This window comes from Cibotium barometz, chromosome 2, assembly GCF_041138505.1.
Source record: "Cibotium barometz isolate CiBa-2024 chromosome 2, ASM4113850v1, whole genome shotgun sequence".
Lineage (NCBI taxonomy): Eukaryota > Viridiplantae > Streptophyta > Polypodiopsida > Cyatheales > Cibotiaceae > Cibotium > Cibotium barometz.
Genome location: NC_141047.1, coordinates 39,973,949 through 39,990,921, shown reverse-complemented (window position 1 = coordinate 39,990,921; position 16,973 = coordinate 39,973,949). Strand labels below are relative to the sequence as shown.

General features: G+C 44.4%; 1 protein-coding gene across 5 annotated transcripts in view; it reads left to right on the top strand.

The window, feature by feature from the left end:
• The first annotated feature begins 290 nt into the window (after positions 1-290).
• LOC147641062 (voltage-dependent chloride channel 1, chloroplastic-like) overlaps positions 291-16,973 on the top strand; it is a 40,098-nt gene continuing 23,415 nt past the window's right edge. The window contains exons 1-3 of one of the 5 annotated variants that reach the window (XM_086817813.1): positions 327-712; positions 800-1,942; positions 2,039-2,206. In XM_086817813.1, coding sequence (XP_086673939.1) covers positions 485-712; positions 800-1,942; positions 2,039-2,206 — 1,539 coding nt within the window. In that variant the 5' untranslated portion in view covers positions 327-484. Of the gene's footprint in view, positions 1,943-2,038; positions 2,207-16,973 lie in introns of all 5 variants that reach the window. The other 4 variants (XM_086817827.1, XM_086817806.1, XM_086817818.1 and 1 more) reach the window with 4 other exon arrangements.

Genomic DNA, 16,973 nt, shown 5'->3' with positions numbered 1-16,973 from the left:
ACCACGCCCGCACAACAAGTAAGGTCCGCTGAAATTAGTCACATTCGGGCAACAACGCAAACTGGCTAGCAGCCCCCTCGCTCGCAACAGCCATCTGCCCTATTAACGGCAATTTGCAACTGTTAAAAATAAGCAACCGTTGGAAATACAAATGCAAAGAATAAATAAGGTTTAATAATATCTTAGTAATTCTAAGGTTTTAGTATTATGCCTCTCACACAGAAAATTAATGAAAAAACCAAAATAAGGTTTATTAATATCTTAGTAATCCTAAGGTTTTCGTATTATGCCTCTCACAGAAAATTAATGAAATAACATTTTTCACTCGTTATCCACCCCTATTTGCGTGGATTGCGACAATAGAATGCATTTCGGCTACCCCCTCTCTAATGTCGAGCACGTTCGTTCGGACACAAAACCAGGTCGTTGCTGATCAACGGCCTCATGGCACGATCTTCTTCTAAGCATTAGTTAAACGGCCGGCATGGATTGTATCTCGGCCGGCGCCGGTCATGGCTTCTTCTTATGCCAAAGACGGAAGCTACCATTGTTCGGCTTCAGCAAAAGCAGGAGCTCAAGGATCCCCCATGTAAGCAAGGGCTCAAACACAGGAGCACCAGAAACATCCCTAAGTCGCAGATCACACGAACGCAGCAGAAAACCTAACGAGGGATGTGGAGCATCCATCACAAAGGCCTCCGATGAAGAGCAGGTATGCTCATCATCTTGCTTTCTGGCTTCCAAAGATGTGGATTTTAGGCGTAGCAGCTGTGACTTGAACAAAGCCTCTGAAGATCAGGTAATCACTCCATCTTCCAAAAACGTGGATCTTAACAGCACTAGACCCAATCAGGCTGTAACAGCATCCTTTAAAAAGCTAACCAGTAGTAAACCTAATGACATTAATCTAACATCCATCTCAAAGCCAACTAGCAGTAACTCTACTGAAACTGAAAGAGCCTCCATTGCAAAGCTAGCCAGCAGTAGCCCTAACAAGGACGTGACACCATCCATAGCAAAGTTAACCAGCAGTAACCCTAAGGAGAATGACAGAGCATCCATAGCAAAGGTCACCAGGAACGACAGAGCGTCCATTGCCAGACCATGTGAAGATCAGGTAACACCGTCATCTCACCTTCTGGGTACAAAAAAGGTGGTGATACACAGCAATAGTGATCAGAATGAAAGAATATCTGTTACAACGCCTCCATCAGCCTCTGAAGATGATGTCTCTCCATCATCTGGCCTTCCAGTGGAGCTACACAACAATAACCTGGGCGAAAATGTAAGAATGTCCATTTCAACATCTCCTTCAGCCTCTGACAATCTCAAGAATAACGTGGGCAAAAATGTTAGAATGTCCGTTTCAGCATCTCCTTCGGCCTCTGACGATCACAAGTCTTCACTATCTCACCTGTTGGCTTCCAAGAACATTATAGAATTTATCAGTAGATTTCCCACCTGGGCAGATGCACAGAAGGAGAGTGGCATGCCACAGAGACAACAGCGAGCTTTCTATTCACATGATGACTGGCTTCGACATCGCAGCTCGTTGCGATATGTGCGCCATGTGCTCTCCAGTTTTTCTTCCAGAGTTATCCTTTCACTGATCCCGCCTGTTTTTACTTTCACAGCTGGCTCTATAGTCGTTGCAACATACAATACTGCTGTAAAATTTGGCTTATTTCCATCATTCTTTCCTTTACTCCATGCAGCATCACTTCCATATGAGCTTACAGCCCCTGCACTTGCATTGCTCTTAGTGTTCAGAACTGATGCTTCCTACTCTCGTTATGATGAAGCAAGGAAAACTTGGACAAGTGTTATAAGTGTTACTAAGGATTTCGCTAGACAATCTGCACAGTGGATCAAGAGTCCACAAGATGTGGCTTTGAAATCTTCTCTTCTGACTTACATCATGGCTTTTCCTGTTTCACTGAAGGCAAGTCCTCTTCTTAGTCAGTTGTGCATTTGTTCAGTATATACAATAGTGGAATGTCTGTGGTAAGAAAGCAATGTGCTGTCTGATTGTTTGCAGTGTCACCTTATCTACGGATCTGACATGAGGAAAGACCTACAAGTTTTACTCGAAGATGATGATCTATCATTTGTGCTTGCTTCACACCACCGGCCAAATTGCATAATTCAGCTGATGTCGCAGACTCTTGGCCTTGTGCAACTTGAAAATACAGAAAGGGTTCTTTTGGTGAGTTGTTAATAACATATAGAGGAGATAGCTGCCAAGGTTGCTGAGAAAGAACGTCAAGGCTTGGATATTGTAGAAAATGCATACCTTACCAAACATAAATCCTTATCAGCTTTCTTTTCCAAGATTGCTGGCTCAAATGGAAAAATGAAGCAACATATTTATGAGTTTCTTATGGAGAGCTCTATGGTGTCACATCCATCATCCTGATATAAACTCGGTTGCATATACCATGGCTATGGGGCTAGGGGTTAATAAAAAAAAGGGGCTATTATTAGTCCTATATGTAAATGAAGCATAGGAAAATAAATTAGTTGCACATCTATGACGGGAAATGCCTATATCTAGGGGCAGGGACCTTTGAGATTGCGGGACATGTTAGAACTGTCAAGGACAAAATGCATCGAGTGCTCACAACCACATGTGTGAACATGTAACAAGTGTTAAAACACTAGACTTTTGCGACACAAACTCTCCAACCATAGGCTGAACAACCTAGGAACACTCCCAAGCACACAAGAGGTGACTCAAATATACACCTCAAGGCCTTAGGATTTCTAGACCACCTTGCTGTCACCAGCTTCTACTCCTTGCTTCTAAATCTAATGAGTACAAGATTGGAGATTGTCTACGTTCTACCTTTGAAACGTTTTGAGGCGAAACGTTTCTAAAAAACCTCGAAATCTCTTGGCCAGTGACGTTTTCAGGGATTTTTTTTCAAATCTTTTTTTCTCCTTGTGTAGATCCTTATGTAGTAGCAACTTGAGTGCCCATGGGACATGTTAGAACTGTCAAGCACAAAATGCATCGAGTGCTCACAACCACATGTGTGAATGTGTAACAAGTGTTAAAACACTAGACTTTTGAGACACAAACTCTCCCACCATAGGCTGAACAACCTAGGAACACTCCCAAGCACACAAGAGTTGACTCAAATATACACCTCAAGGCCTTAGGATTTCTAGACCACCTTGCTATCACCAGCTTCTAATCCTTGCTTCTAAATCTAACGAGTACAAGATTGGAGATTGTCTACGTCTACCTTTGAAACGTTTCGAAGCGAAACGTTTCTAAAAAACCTCGAAATCTCTTGGCCAGTGACGTTCTTAGGGATTTTTTTTTTCAAATCTTTTTTTCTCCTTGAGTAGATCCTTATGTAGTAGCAACTTGAGTGCCCATGGGCTCTCTCTTTCTCCTTCCTTCACCCCCTTTTAGTCTTCTCCTCCTCCTCCTCTTCTTCTTCTCGTCTTCTTCTCTACCCTCTTTTTCTTCGTAATTCCAATTCCCTAACTTCTTGATCTCCTTAATCCCATAATTACAATCCCAAATTCTACAATGCCTTGCCACAACAAAAAAGATTCTACGTGGAATGTGTGAGATGACATCATATTCTAGTGGCTATGTATATCTATCTATACGTATGTATATAGTATAGATTTTTTTCGAAACCTGAGTTTTTTTAAAGTTAGGGACAAAACCTTTCGAAAAAAAACGTTCAAAACCTTGAAACGTTTCTTGTGACTATATAGGCTTGGGTATGGCTTGAATGCTTTTTTGGTGTGGAAATTGCCTAGCTTTAATAAATGCATGTGAATGTCCATGAGGCCGGCGATGCCTAGGGACCCCATGGCACATGTGCATGAACATGATAGGTGAATTTTACGGTTCATAGGTGGTACTCATAATGCCCATTCTATTATTACAACATACCCATATTTCCCAGAAAGCTCAAAAGTCTGCCTTCACAGTCCAGAAGGCTCCGTTTCGGAGGGATATCATCGTCTCTCTCCTCCTTGGGTGCGACATGATCCTTGGGATTCAGTGGTTCCGCCACAGTATGCGCCCATTCCTGATTGGAGGTAGAACACCTTCACGATCGTCGAAGGTTTGCTTGAGCCTACTATCATTCGCGAGGATCACTTGGGGATTTCATCGTCTCATCCCTCCTTGGGTGCGACATGATCCTTGGGATTTAGTGGTTCTGCCAATATGCGCCCATTGCTGATTGGAGGTAGGACACCTTCACGATCGTCGAAGGTTTGCTTGAGCCTACTATCATTCGCGAGGATCGGAGCATTTAGGGTATTCCGCTCATTTTCCATCTACAGGCCAGTAGGGCTATTAGAAAAGGAGTTGAATGTACGATGATCTATGTCCGCCCACCGGCAGATAGCGGCATCCACCGCAACTCCATTAGAGCCATAGATGACAAGCCGCCTCCAATAGTTTCATGTTGAGGGATGATCTTCCACCCAAACCTCCACCTTCTCGTCCTGAAGATCATCGTATCGATTTGGTACCTGGAGCTGAGTCACCCAGTAAGTTTCGGTATTGTTTTTTCAAGGCGTTGGGAGCTGAGTTGGAGATGCAACTTGCAGAGTTTGGTTTCACGAGGCCTTCATCCTCTCCATTTGCTGCACTGATTCTTTTTGTGCAAAAGAAAAATAAGACCGCACGTCTCTGTGTGGATTACCGAGCCTTGAACAAGATGACAATCAAGAATAAGTTTCCCATGCCAAGGATAGAGTACATTCTTGAAAGACTCAACGGTGCGAAGTACTTCACCAAGATCGATCTCAAAAGTGGCTATCATCAAGTCAGAATTTTCAAAGCCGATATCCCAAAGACGGCCTTTCGAACAGAACGAGGTCATTACGAGTTCGTGGTCATGCCTTTTGGTTTGACCAATGCACCGGTGACATTCAACAAGATGATGTCTCGAGTCTTGCCATTCTCATCTGTATATGTCTATTCATTTTTCTGGATGACATTCTTATTTTTTTTGCCACTGCAAAACAACACGAGAAGGATATGCAGATGGTCTTGTAGATTTTGTGAGACAACGAACTCTACATCAATGCAAAGCAGAGCATATATAGAGTTCAAGAAGTCCAATACCTGGGCTACGTGATCGGTTCTAGCGGAATTCGCCTTGACCCTGAGAAGATAAAGGCAATCCTCGATTGGGACATTCTGAAGACAACCCAAGAGATACGATCCTTCGTGGGCTTGTGCCAAGCGTAAGGCTCACATATGGATCGGTTTTCTAACCTTGAAACAGTGGAAAGCCAGTGGAAAGCTTTTCTTTATGGAAGGGAATTTACTATGAAGACAGACCACCAGGCCTTGAAGTGGTTACAGACTATGCCAAGTGCCCAGTGGAGCGATAGACAACATCGGTGGAGTCAGTTATTCCAACAATTTGGTGAAATGATTATGTACCGGGTAATCACAACCCTGTAGGCAGATGCTTTGAGTTACAAAGGTAGTATTCAGACAGTACAAGAGTCCATTGTGTTGGAGATACAAGGAAAAAGTTAGACAGTATATGAAGATATAGCATGCAAATTGTCCAGAATTTGTAACTCCTTAGAGTATGGCCCTTTACTCAGAACCGGGTCATTATTCCATTCAGGACGGTCGGGTCTTTTTCAAGGGTCGATTATGTCCTCAGGGAGAAGAGACCGGCACTCCTCCATGATGCCCATGATTCACTTGTTGGTGGTCATCGGGAGATCAACAATACTTTGGAGAAGTTAGAAAGATTGTTTTATTGGCCAAAGATCCGCAGGGATGTATACAGCAGCTATGTTTCCACATGCTCCATATGTCAAAAAGTGAAAGTACCTCACACCAAACAGACACGGTTGCTTCAGCCATTGCCCGTCCCTGAGGGTCCATTTCATGTTCGTTGGATCACTTTTCGTATCTACTGGATCTCGGAATGCTCAGTGTATGACGATAGTTGATAGATTCAGTAAATTTTATATGCTTATACCATGCAAAGAGACAGCCACAACAGAAGATATAGCCCGGCTCTTTCTTTCACATTGGTATCCAGTATGTGGTTTGCCATGGACCATTACTTCAGATTGGGATCCGAAGTTACATCTCACTTCTAGCGAGCTCTGTTCAACAACTTTGGTACCAAATTGCAATTGTCCAGTGCATTCCATCCCCAGACCGATGGCCAAACCGAGATTTACAAGCGTATTGCCATGATCAGCAATTGAAGTGGGAGCTTCATCTCTTGTTGGTATAGGCGATTCTCAATGACACACTCATCTGGTGTTGGCCGAACTCCGTACGAGGCAGCCTTTGGTCAAAGATTTTCATCTCTTCTCGCGTGGATGATCTCTCCTTCCTTGGAAGCCAACAAGACGACAAACTTTTTCAGCCATCATTGAGTCAGTCAAAGAGCGTCTTACCAAAGCTCAAGAGGCTTACACCAGACATGCAAACAAGTCACGGAGAGACCTCAACTTCAAAGAAGGTGAATGGGTATATTTAAGAATCATGAAGCAAAGACTCAAGCAAGGGGCAAGCATTGTCCAAAGTTGTTATTCCGAAGTTTTGGTCCTTTTTCCATCATCAAGAAGATAAGCGATGTCGCCATGCAACTCAAATTGCCAGACAGTTGAACGATGCACAACGTCTTCCATGTCTCTTGGTTAAAGCCTTATATTGGACCTTCATTGCAGAATGTTCCGGAAGAGCAGCAGCCAGAAATGGTTGATGAAGCAGAAGTGATAGAGCCTGAGCAGATCCTTCTACATCATTGGAAGCACGGTTCCGGATGATGTCTTCGCCAATTTTATATAAAGTTCAAAGACTGAGGGACCCATGAAGCCGTTTGGCTAGATGAAGAATTCTTCCTCGAGTATCCGTAGTTATTGGCGGACTATCTCGAAGCCATGAATATGCCGCCAAGCTAAGGAGGAGGGAATGACACGTGCACCCATGCATTGTGGTACACGGTGACAAACTGGCTCATCAACAGTGCAAGAACATTTACAAAAGTAGTACCTTTTAGGATATTTTGTCGTATGCCATGACCCCTTTGTGAGCCCCAGTCCGGGATGTCAGGCATGAGCCACTTAGGTCAGTCTCCCAATCATAGAGGTTTGTCAGGTTAGTGTCAAGTCAGTCCTCTTAACCCACTCGTGACTATGTAGAATGCGGCAAGTGTTCATCATGTAGGTTCATGCATATGTCAGCCTTAGGAGTAGTATGCATCATAGGCATATTAGTACACTTCAGGTAGTAGGGGCCAGCCCCAAGGAGTGGGCAGCCTTGCAAGGGGTAGGTAATACCCCAAGCCACCCCTAGGTATCAGTCAGCAGCCTATGGGCTTGGGCATGCAGTCCGCCAATGCTAAAATGGCCTGGACAGCAGTCGGCCAGAGGCAGTCAGACCAGCCACGCAACAAAGCCAGCATTAAATGCTATTTAATTCAGGTCATGGCAATATCAGCAGGCCGACAGCACTTTCTAGCAGCTGACCAGCCCCGTGGGTCCATATAAAAAGGCAAGCCATCATCAGTCCCAAAAATCATTAGAATAGAATCAGAGTTATCAAGCAATACAATCAAGCATGTGTGCATAGGCCTTAGCCTTTGCATAGTTACAACCACTCATGTGCTTTCAGCCCAAGGCAAAAGAAGCTCAGCCTCTTCAAGAGATCTCAGCACACCAACCCTCAGTCTCGGACCGGTGTATCCTCTTGAAGATAGCTTCACAGTCGCCTACAGCTTATTAAGAGTTCTGCCCAGCGTTTGGTCACACTGTCCTTGTGTTTGGCGGTTAGTCAGTCAGTTTGTTTGCTTAGTCTTGTGGACAGAGTTCAGCTTGTATTCAGTTCTCCAGAAGAAGAAATAAACAAACACTCTTGCTTGGGGGGCCTTCAGTGGGTAATTTGGGACCCCATTTGGTGTTGTCTCGAATACATCTTTCAGATTCATGTATGCTGGTTAAAGGATTGCTAAAGACTCACTAAACTCAGGTTTAAAGAAGGCCTCGTTGTTTCACACGGTCCTAGCTTGGTGTATGCTACATCAAAAAAAGGTTCCTTCCTCCCCAATACATGACCAACCTTGAAAATGAGTTTTACAAACTCTCCTAAAATGGGTCTCCAGTACCGACATACTCTAGCAGAGTTATTGCGTTAGCATAGCAGTTGGGGATATTTGAGGAGGACAAGTTGAAACAATACATTAGGGAGTTGGATATGAACATTAAGTTTACCGTGCGTAACTTTGAGCCACAGTTATATGACAGGGTTCTTCCTCTGGCTTATAATTAGGCAATGATGTTGAACGAGGGTAAGCCCAAGCAGATCCAGCCTAGCTCCAAACCCCAGTAACAGTCATCCACCACCCCGCAGTCAACATCCCAGCTGGGGAAGGGAGCTCATAATAGCAAGGATACAAAGAAAGATTCCCAGAGCACCTCAAGCAGCAAGAAAGATAGGGAAAACAAGCTTGTGAAGACACCTGAGGAAAGGGCCAAGGAGGGCATTACTAATGGATATCTCCAAGCAAACATGGTACAAGGCAGAGAAGTGATGTTTCTTTTGCCACACTGTAGGGCATGGTAAGAAAGATTGTGTCATGTGCATGATCAATGCCATGTACCTTCTCAGGGCTAATCGAGAAGGGGCAGCCAGTAAAAGATAGGAAGAACCAGAATTTAGGAACCTCAGGTGTAGCATCTGTGGTGGACTTGGAGGGCTGGTTCCAGAAGGCTGTCGGCTGACTCTAGTGGGAGAAGGGACTGAAGCGCATTATCAAGGCGGCTGACCAACAAGGAGTTGCGTTTTTGTGTTTATGGCAAGGCTGCTGGCCGATCGGCAGTCGGCCAGTTCCCCATGGATTCCAAGGGCTATAAATAGGCCCACTTGCTCATTGTTCTAGGTATTCACTCCCTCTAGGGGTTTGAGTCATTAGGGGTCCCATAGGGGACTGTTTTGGTGTATTCCACCTTTTCAAGAAGGCAGCCTAGGGCTGCAGACAAGTACCTTTTTGTACTATAGCAATATACTGATTTTCCAGCACTTCTCTCTCTCTCTACTCTTTCTCTATATCTGCGTTTTGCATCAGATGTTTTCCAAGAGTGTTTAGGGCTGAGAGAAGACTCCCAGAGCTTCCGCGTGTTACATTCTCAGGGCTAATCCAGAAGGGTCAGCCAGTAAAAGATAGGAAGAACCAAAATTTAGGAACCTCAGGTGTAGCATCTTTGGTGGACTTGGAGCAGGACAATTGGGATCATGGAGGGGTGATGCAGTCGGTTGGTTCTAGAAGGCTGCCGGCTGACTCCAGTGGGAGAAGGGACTGAAGCGCATTATCAAGGCGGCTGACCAACAAGGACTTGCGTTTTTGTGTTTATGGCAAGGCTGCTGGCCGACCAGCAGTCGGCCAGTTCCCCATGGATTCCAAGGGCTATAAATAGGCCCACTTGCTCATTGGTCTAGGTATTCACTCCCTCTAGGGGTTTGAGTCATTAGGGGTCCCATAGGGGACTGTTTTGGTGTATTCCACCTTTTCAAGAAGGCAGCCTAGGGCTGCAGACAAGTACCTTTTTGTACTATAGCAATATACTGATTTTCCAGCACTTCTCTCTCTCTCTCTACTCTCTCTCTATATCTGCGTTTTGCATCAGATGGTTTCCCAATAGTGTTTAGGGTTGAAAGAAGACTCCCAGAGCTTCCGCGTATTACATTGGTATCAGAGCATCAGGCTTAGCAAAGCTAAACACTGATTCAGTCCCATATGATGGTGTACAGGTTCAAGGTACAGGAAAGTACACGGATTCGAAGCCCCAAGCGAGGAGCACAGAAGCGAGAAGAACTCCGAGGAGGTTTGTTGGTGGTGTTCCACAGTGCCAGAGGGGATGGCAGTCTTGTGAGCCAGATAGGTTCTCGGGCAACGGTCCCAAGGGAGGTTTATCCTCCAAGGGTGATGTGAGAGTGCCAGACTCATTTCTCAGGAATGAAAACCAAGACAGTGTTCAGAGTCGGGGCAGGAATGGATTGTGGACTAGAGGAAACAGATGCATAGATCTTCGTCAGAGAGACAGAGTGGTTTGGAGAACAGGCCGGGTTTTCAGAGAAAAAGGGATTGCAAGGGATGGATGATGACAGAGGGACTTCGGGAAAAGGATTGGGATGATGACAGTCATCCAAGAGCAAGTTGGATTCCCGTCATCAAGTTTAGCAAAGGGGGATGTCATGTGCATGATCAATGCCATGTACCTTCTCAGGGCTAATCCAGAAGGGGCAGCTAGTAAAAGATAGGAAGAACCAGAATTTAGGAACCTCAGGTGTAGCATCTGTGGTGGACTTGGAGCAGGACAATTGGGATCATGGAGGGGTGATGCAGTCGGCTGGTTCCAGAAGGCTGTCGGCTGACTCCAGTGGGAGAAGGGGTTGAAGCGCATTATCAAGGCGGCTGACCAACAAGGACTTGCGTTTTTTTGTTTATGGCAAGGCTGCTGGCCGACCAGCAGTCGGCCAGTTCCCCATGGATTCCAAGGGCTATAAATAGGCCCACTTGCTCATTGTTATAGGTATTCACTCCCTCTAGGGGTTTGAGTCATTAGGGGTCCCATAGGGGACTGTTTTGGTGTATTCCACCTTTTCAAGAAGGCAGCCTAGGGCTGCAGACAAGTAACTTTTTGTACTATAGCAATATACTGATTTTCCAGCACTTCTCTCTCTCTCTCTCTCTACCCTCTCTCTATATTTGCGTTTTGCATCAGATGGTTTCCCAATAGTGTTTAGGGCTGACAGAAGACTCCCAGAGCTTCTGCGTATTACAGATTGTATCAAGTGGCAAGCTGCACAAGCCTCCAAGACATCTGCCCCCACAGTAGCCGCCGCTATAGGTTCATCCACACGTCCACCATCGGCCACTAATGCCATACAACTCTTGTCCGCTTTAAACTCAGTGCCAACTGTGGTATTTGATGATAAGCAGGAGGGTGAGGTTGAGGGTCAAAAGAAAGCCCTTATCTGTGCTTATGGCACAGCGAAGGGACAACAATTTATTGTCCTTTTCAATATGGGCAGCTCCGAGAATACCGTTTCTTCTTAGTTGGCTAAAAAGATGAGCTGTATACTCGTATCCCATCATCTGGACGTAGACGGGTTCACACTTGGTCTTCACACCAATATTTCCAATAAGACTCAACGATTTGAATTCAAGGTTCAAAATGTCATGATTGTGACTTAATCTCTCTTAATTACTCTTAATCATTGAAGAGACACCAATGAAGGGTCACACCCTGTCACATGGGTCATCACCAAAGGCCATGTCTATTCAAAGAGACACATCTATTGATCAAAGGACACATCTTTACTTCCAAAGGACATACCTATTCATTCAAGAGTCACATCCTATCATCAAGGATGTGCCTTTTCATTTGTATCTCTTCAGGCCCTATTTAGCAAGGCCTTGTGTCTCAATGCAACAACACATAGCTTTCCGCCTCTAAGCATCTTACTTTCAATGTTATGTCTCTAATCATGTCTTATAAATCGCTAATAGGCTGAGAAGTCGTTCAGAGCAAACAAACTCCAACCTGTAGGATGCCCATAGCCAAACCCAAACCCTAAAAATAATAAAACCCTAACCCCAACCTTAACCCTAAAATTTGCTCTAGTAGGGTTTGTATGGAAGAGCAAGAGAGAATGCCCCACTCAATGTCGGCCCCTTTGCTCAGTTTTACCTAATTTCTCCCACTCTCCCAAGTTATGCAGAAAAGCTTCATCCACACAAAAACAAGAGAGGAAACACATGATTGATTACCTGGGTACTCATAGCATTGAATTGGGTCCTTTCTCCCACCTTTGCTAGCACCGGTTGGTGATGGTGGCTCTCCCAGGTTGAACCAACATCTTCTACAGTCGCCTTCCTCTTTTCGAAAAGCTAGGACTCTTCATGCTGTGACTCCTCACATTTTTTTTTAAAATTATTATTTTTTTCGAAAAAAAGCATTAAGGTGTTACATCTTATAACCTTAAATTGGCTTTAATAAAAGCCACGTAGCAAGCCCAACCTCCCCTCCTTTCTGCCGACCAGCATGTTACCCAACACACCCATGCATGAAAAAGTAGCATGACGATTTGGTGATTACCAAACTGCAGCCTTGACAACCGTGCACGCAGGAGATTTCCACGAAGATGTCCATGATGATGTTGCCCACCAGCCGATGGGCTCTTTGCAACATGCCAATCCTATGGGTTTGAACCTATTCACTATCTTGTTTCAACGCAGTCCCAAGGTGTAATCTTTTCAACACAGCTTTTCTAAGTTCAAACATTCATCCAGCAACACGTGGACTTTCTATACAAGTGAAACTCGTCACTTCATAGTCTTATGGACATAGCTGACACTCATGAGGTGCCTGCATGACCGTTCGACATTTATATCACTGGTGAGTTTAGTAGCTGGCACCGACATATCTTCACCAGAGATTCTATAGTTAGACTACACCGACTAGTCCACATCTACCTACTCCTCTTAGTGTGTTCACATTATGGACCACTTGCACATACTCTATTATGTGTGTTAGTCACTTTATCTTCTTTATAGACCTCTTTTGTTGTGTGAAGAAGAAGAAGAATTTTCAACCTCTCACCTTGTATGCTCTCTTGTAGGGTTTGTGTGAGTGTGTGTGCTTGCAAGAGCTTAAGCTCTCTTCTCCCCTGCATCTTTTCATGGTATCAAGCAAGAGAAGCACAGGAAGCGGTACGAGAGTAAGAGCTTTATCTACTCTTCCCCTTTGTGTTGGCTACTACATCCTTGTCGGGAGGCACCGTTAAACGAACTTCGATTGAGGAGCTTTCTTCGCGGGAGCAAAGCTACAGGGTAACTATATTGTCCATTGGACAAAGTTTTCGGGCTGAAAACGCGGTTCGGGCGCGTCTGGACCTCTGTTTTTCAGTTCGCAGGCGTTCACAAGCACTGCGGGTAAGTTTCGATTCTTTGCAGAACCTTGTTTTTGGAACTGCAAAAAGGGCGATTAGTTGTGCAGAGACTGTGTATACTGCAAAGAGGTCTCAAAGTTTCCATTGGGTGTATGTATGCAAAGTAAGGTCATTGGTTGTGACAGTTTGGGTGAAGTATAGTACTTTTGCAGAGAATACAACAGTTTGTGCAGGTCAAGCAAGAGTGCCGTTGTTGGTAAATTTGTGTTGTAGAAAAGATGTCAAATGATGGAATAAACCAGATTGTTGCAGAGAAGCTTTACATGAACAACTTCCATGCTTAGAGGTTTAAATTGACCAATTTCTTGATTGGAAAAGGTTTACTGGGACTATATTGAAGGTGAACATGAGGAGACACCGGAGATACCAGAGATTAATCCGACTACTGCACATATAAAAGAGTTCAAAGATTGGAATCAAGGAACAAGGAAAGTCATGTATTGGCTTTCTATCAGCATACAGGACACCATGATTGGGCATATACAGGATGCCAAGTCACTTAAGGAGGCATGGGACACCTTGGTAAAGCTGTATGAAACTAATATCAAGGCACGAAAGATTCAGTGAAAGAATGAGCTTCATACCGTGGAAAAGAAGAATGCTTCATACCGTGGAAAAGAAGAATATGTCTGTGAATGATTATGCTTTGAAGATTAAGGACATCGTGGAATCCTTTGCATCAATTGGTGTTTCTGTTGATGATGATGATAAGATGGAAGTGTGTGCGTAGTCTCAGGCCATAATACAAGGCGTTCAAGACGTTTATTTAGACTCGGGAGAATATTCCCAACTTCACATATTTGGTGTTAATGCTGATCATTGAAGAGAAGAACATGGGTGAAGATCAATAGTTTTCACAAAACAGAAACAGTTCAGAGCAGTAGGCCTTCACACAAGTGCAGGTAGAGGATGAGGTAGAGGTCGTGGATGTGGCCAAGTGTCATGTGCATGATCAATGCCATGCACCTTCTCAAGGCTAATACCAGAAGGGGGCAACCAGATAAAGACTATGAACCGGGAAAAGACCAGGTTTTGGAGCATCAAGTACTGAATTGGCTGTAGGGGACCAGGATGACAAGGCAGGCTGCAAGAGGGGACTGTCAGCTGCTAAAAATGGCTCTCGGTTTGACCAGACTGAGGCGGCTGCAGAGGCGCAACACCTTTAAGGATATTAATGCCAGTCGGCTGGCCGACTAGCAGTCGGCCAGCTCATTTATTGGTTCAAGAGCCTATAAATAGGCCAAGATGCTCATAGTTCTAGCCATTCATTCCACTAGGGAATGGGTCATTAGGAGTCCCATAGGGAGACAGAATTTTGGGTGTTATCACCTTTTCTTCAAGGCAGCCTATGGCTGTAGACAAGTACCTTTTTGTACTATATGAATATACTGAATTTTCCAGCACTTTTCTCTCTCTCTCTCTCTCTCTCTACTCTCTCTCTATATCTGTGTTTTGCATCAGATGGTTTTCCAGTAGTGTTTAGGGCTGAAAGAAGACTCCCAGAGCGTGAAATTTTCAAGTGTTCCAGAAGTGTTGTCTAATTTGCCAATCAAGTTTCTTTCATTCAGCTTGACAAGGGAGTATTACATTGGTATCAGAGCATCAGGCTCAGCAAAGCTAAACACTAATTCAGTCCCATATGATGGTATACAGGTCCAAGGTACTGGAAAGTACACGGATACGAAGCCCAAGGCAAGAAACACAGATCGGGAAGAGCTCCCAGGAGGTTTGTTAGTGGTGTTCCACAAAGCCAAAGGAGATGGCAGTCCTGTGAGGGAGATAGGTGCTCGGGCAACGGTTCCAAGGGAGGTTTACCCTCCAAGGTTGATGTGAGAGTGCCAAACTCATTTCTCAGGAATGAAAACTAAGACCGTGTTCAAAGTCAGGGCAAGAATGGATTGTGGACTAGAGGGAATAGATTCATAGATCTTCGTTTAAGACAGAGTGGTTTGGAGAACAGGCCGGGCTTTCAGAGAAAAGGGATTGCCAGGGATGGATGGATGACAGAGGGACTTCGGGAAAGGATTGGGATGATGACAGTCATCCAAGAGCAGGTTGGATTCCCGTCATCGTCATGTGCATGATCAATGCCATGTACCTTCTCAAGGCTAATTCCAGAAGGGGGCAACCAGATAAAGACTATGAACCGGAAAAAGACCAGATTTTGGAGCATCAAGTGCTGAATTGGCTGTAGGGGACCAGGATGACAAGGCAGGCTGCAAGAGGGGACTGTCAGTTGCTAAAAATGACTGTCGACTGGACCAGACTGAGGCGGCTGCAGAGGCGCATCACCTTTAAGGATATTAATGCCAGTCGGCCAGCTCATTTATTGGTTCAAGAGCCTATAAATAGCCCAAGATGCTCATAGTTCTAGCCATTCATTCCACTAGGGAATGGGTCATTAGGAGTCCCATAGGGGGACAGAATTTTGGGTGTTATAACCTTTTCTTCAAGGCAGCCTATGGCTGTAGACAAGTACCTTTTTGTACTATATGAATATACTGAATTTTCCAGCACATCTCTCTCTCTCTCTACTCTCTCTCTATATCTGTTTAGAGGCAGGGGGAGTCAACGAGATCATGGTAATTGGCAAAGGCAGCATAATGATACACGAGGCTGTTTTTTCTATGGTAAGCCTGGGCATGTGCAAGTAGATTGCTATAAGAAGCAGAGTGATATGTGAAATGAAAAAGTGCAGCAAAATAACTATGCATCCTCTAGCAGAAATAATGAGGATAATGAGAGGTTGTTTGTTATGCAACATGTGATTAATGATGTGTCTGAAAATGATGTAGCAGCATGTAAGGATGATGTATGGTATGTTGATTCAGGTGCTTCGAACCACATGTGACAAGTCATGGTGAGTGGTTCAAGGAAATGAAGAGTCTTGAAAGACCAAGTTTTGTTGAAATAGGGGATGGCACTGCTCATCTGATTGCCCTTTGTTGGGGATGTGCCATTGTCTATGCAGGATGGTAAGGTGAAGTACCTTGCAGATGTACTTCATGTTCCGAACATTACAAAGAATCTGGTTTCTGTTGACCAGATGATTGAGCAGGATTTGCAGGTTCGGTTTTAAATTGATGGTTGTTACGTAGAATACTTTAAAGATAAGTGCAAGTTGGTTGCAAAAGACAACAGAGTGGGCAGAATGGGGAGAAAGCTATGGATGAGGAGATGGATGCATTGTATGGAAATGAGACTTGGGATTTGGTGCCATTTCCTGAAGGCAAGAAAGCTATTGGCTGTAAGTGGGTGTATAAGGTGAAACATAACAGTGATGGTAGCATAAGCAGGTACAAGGCTAGATTGGTAGCCAAAGATATGCACAGACACATGGGATTGATTATGAGGAGACATGTGCCCCAGTTGCAAAGATGGCAATTGTGAGAGTTGTGATTGCGGGGGCTGCAGCTAAAGGCTGGTTTTTACATCAAATGGATGTCAAAAATGCGTTCTTGCATGGTGACTTGCAAGAAGAGGTGTATATGGATCAGTCACCAGGATTTGAGAATACAGGTCACCCATTGTAAGCGTAGTAAGGCCTTGTATGAGCTGAAGCAAGCTCCACGAGCATGGCATGACAAGATTGCTGAGTATCTTGTCACTATTGGTTTTCATATGGCAGATGCAGATCACTCTTTATATGTGTGCAAGAGTGATAAGGGTATTGTGATCATTACCATTTATGTAGATGATGTTATTGTTGGGGGTGACAACTTGGAAGGGATTGAGCATGTGAAAAGTCTTCTCAAAAGGAAGTTTGAGATGAAGGATTTGAGAGATCTTCGCTACTTTTTGGGAATTGAGATCATTCGCACACCTGAGGGTATTTGGCTGTCACAGAGATAGTATGCATTGGACATGTTGCCCAAGTATGGGATGGCTGATTGTAAGCCAATCTCGGTGCCATTAGATTAAAATGGCTGATTGTAAGCCAATCTCGGTGCCATTAGATTAAAATGGCAAGCTTAGTGTGGATGCAGGTTATGTATTGGAGGAT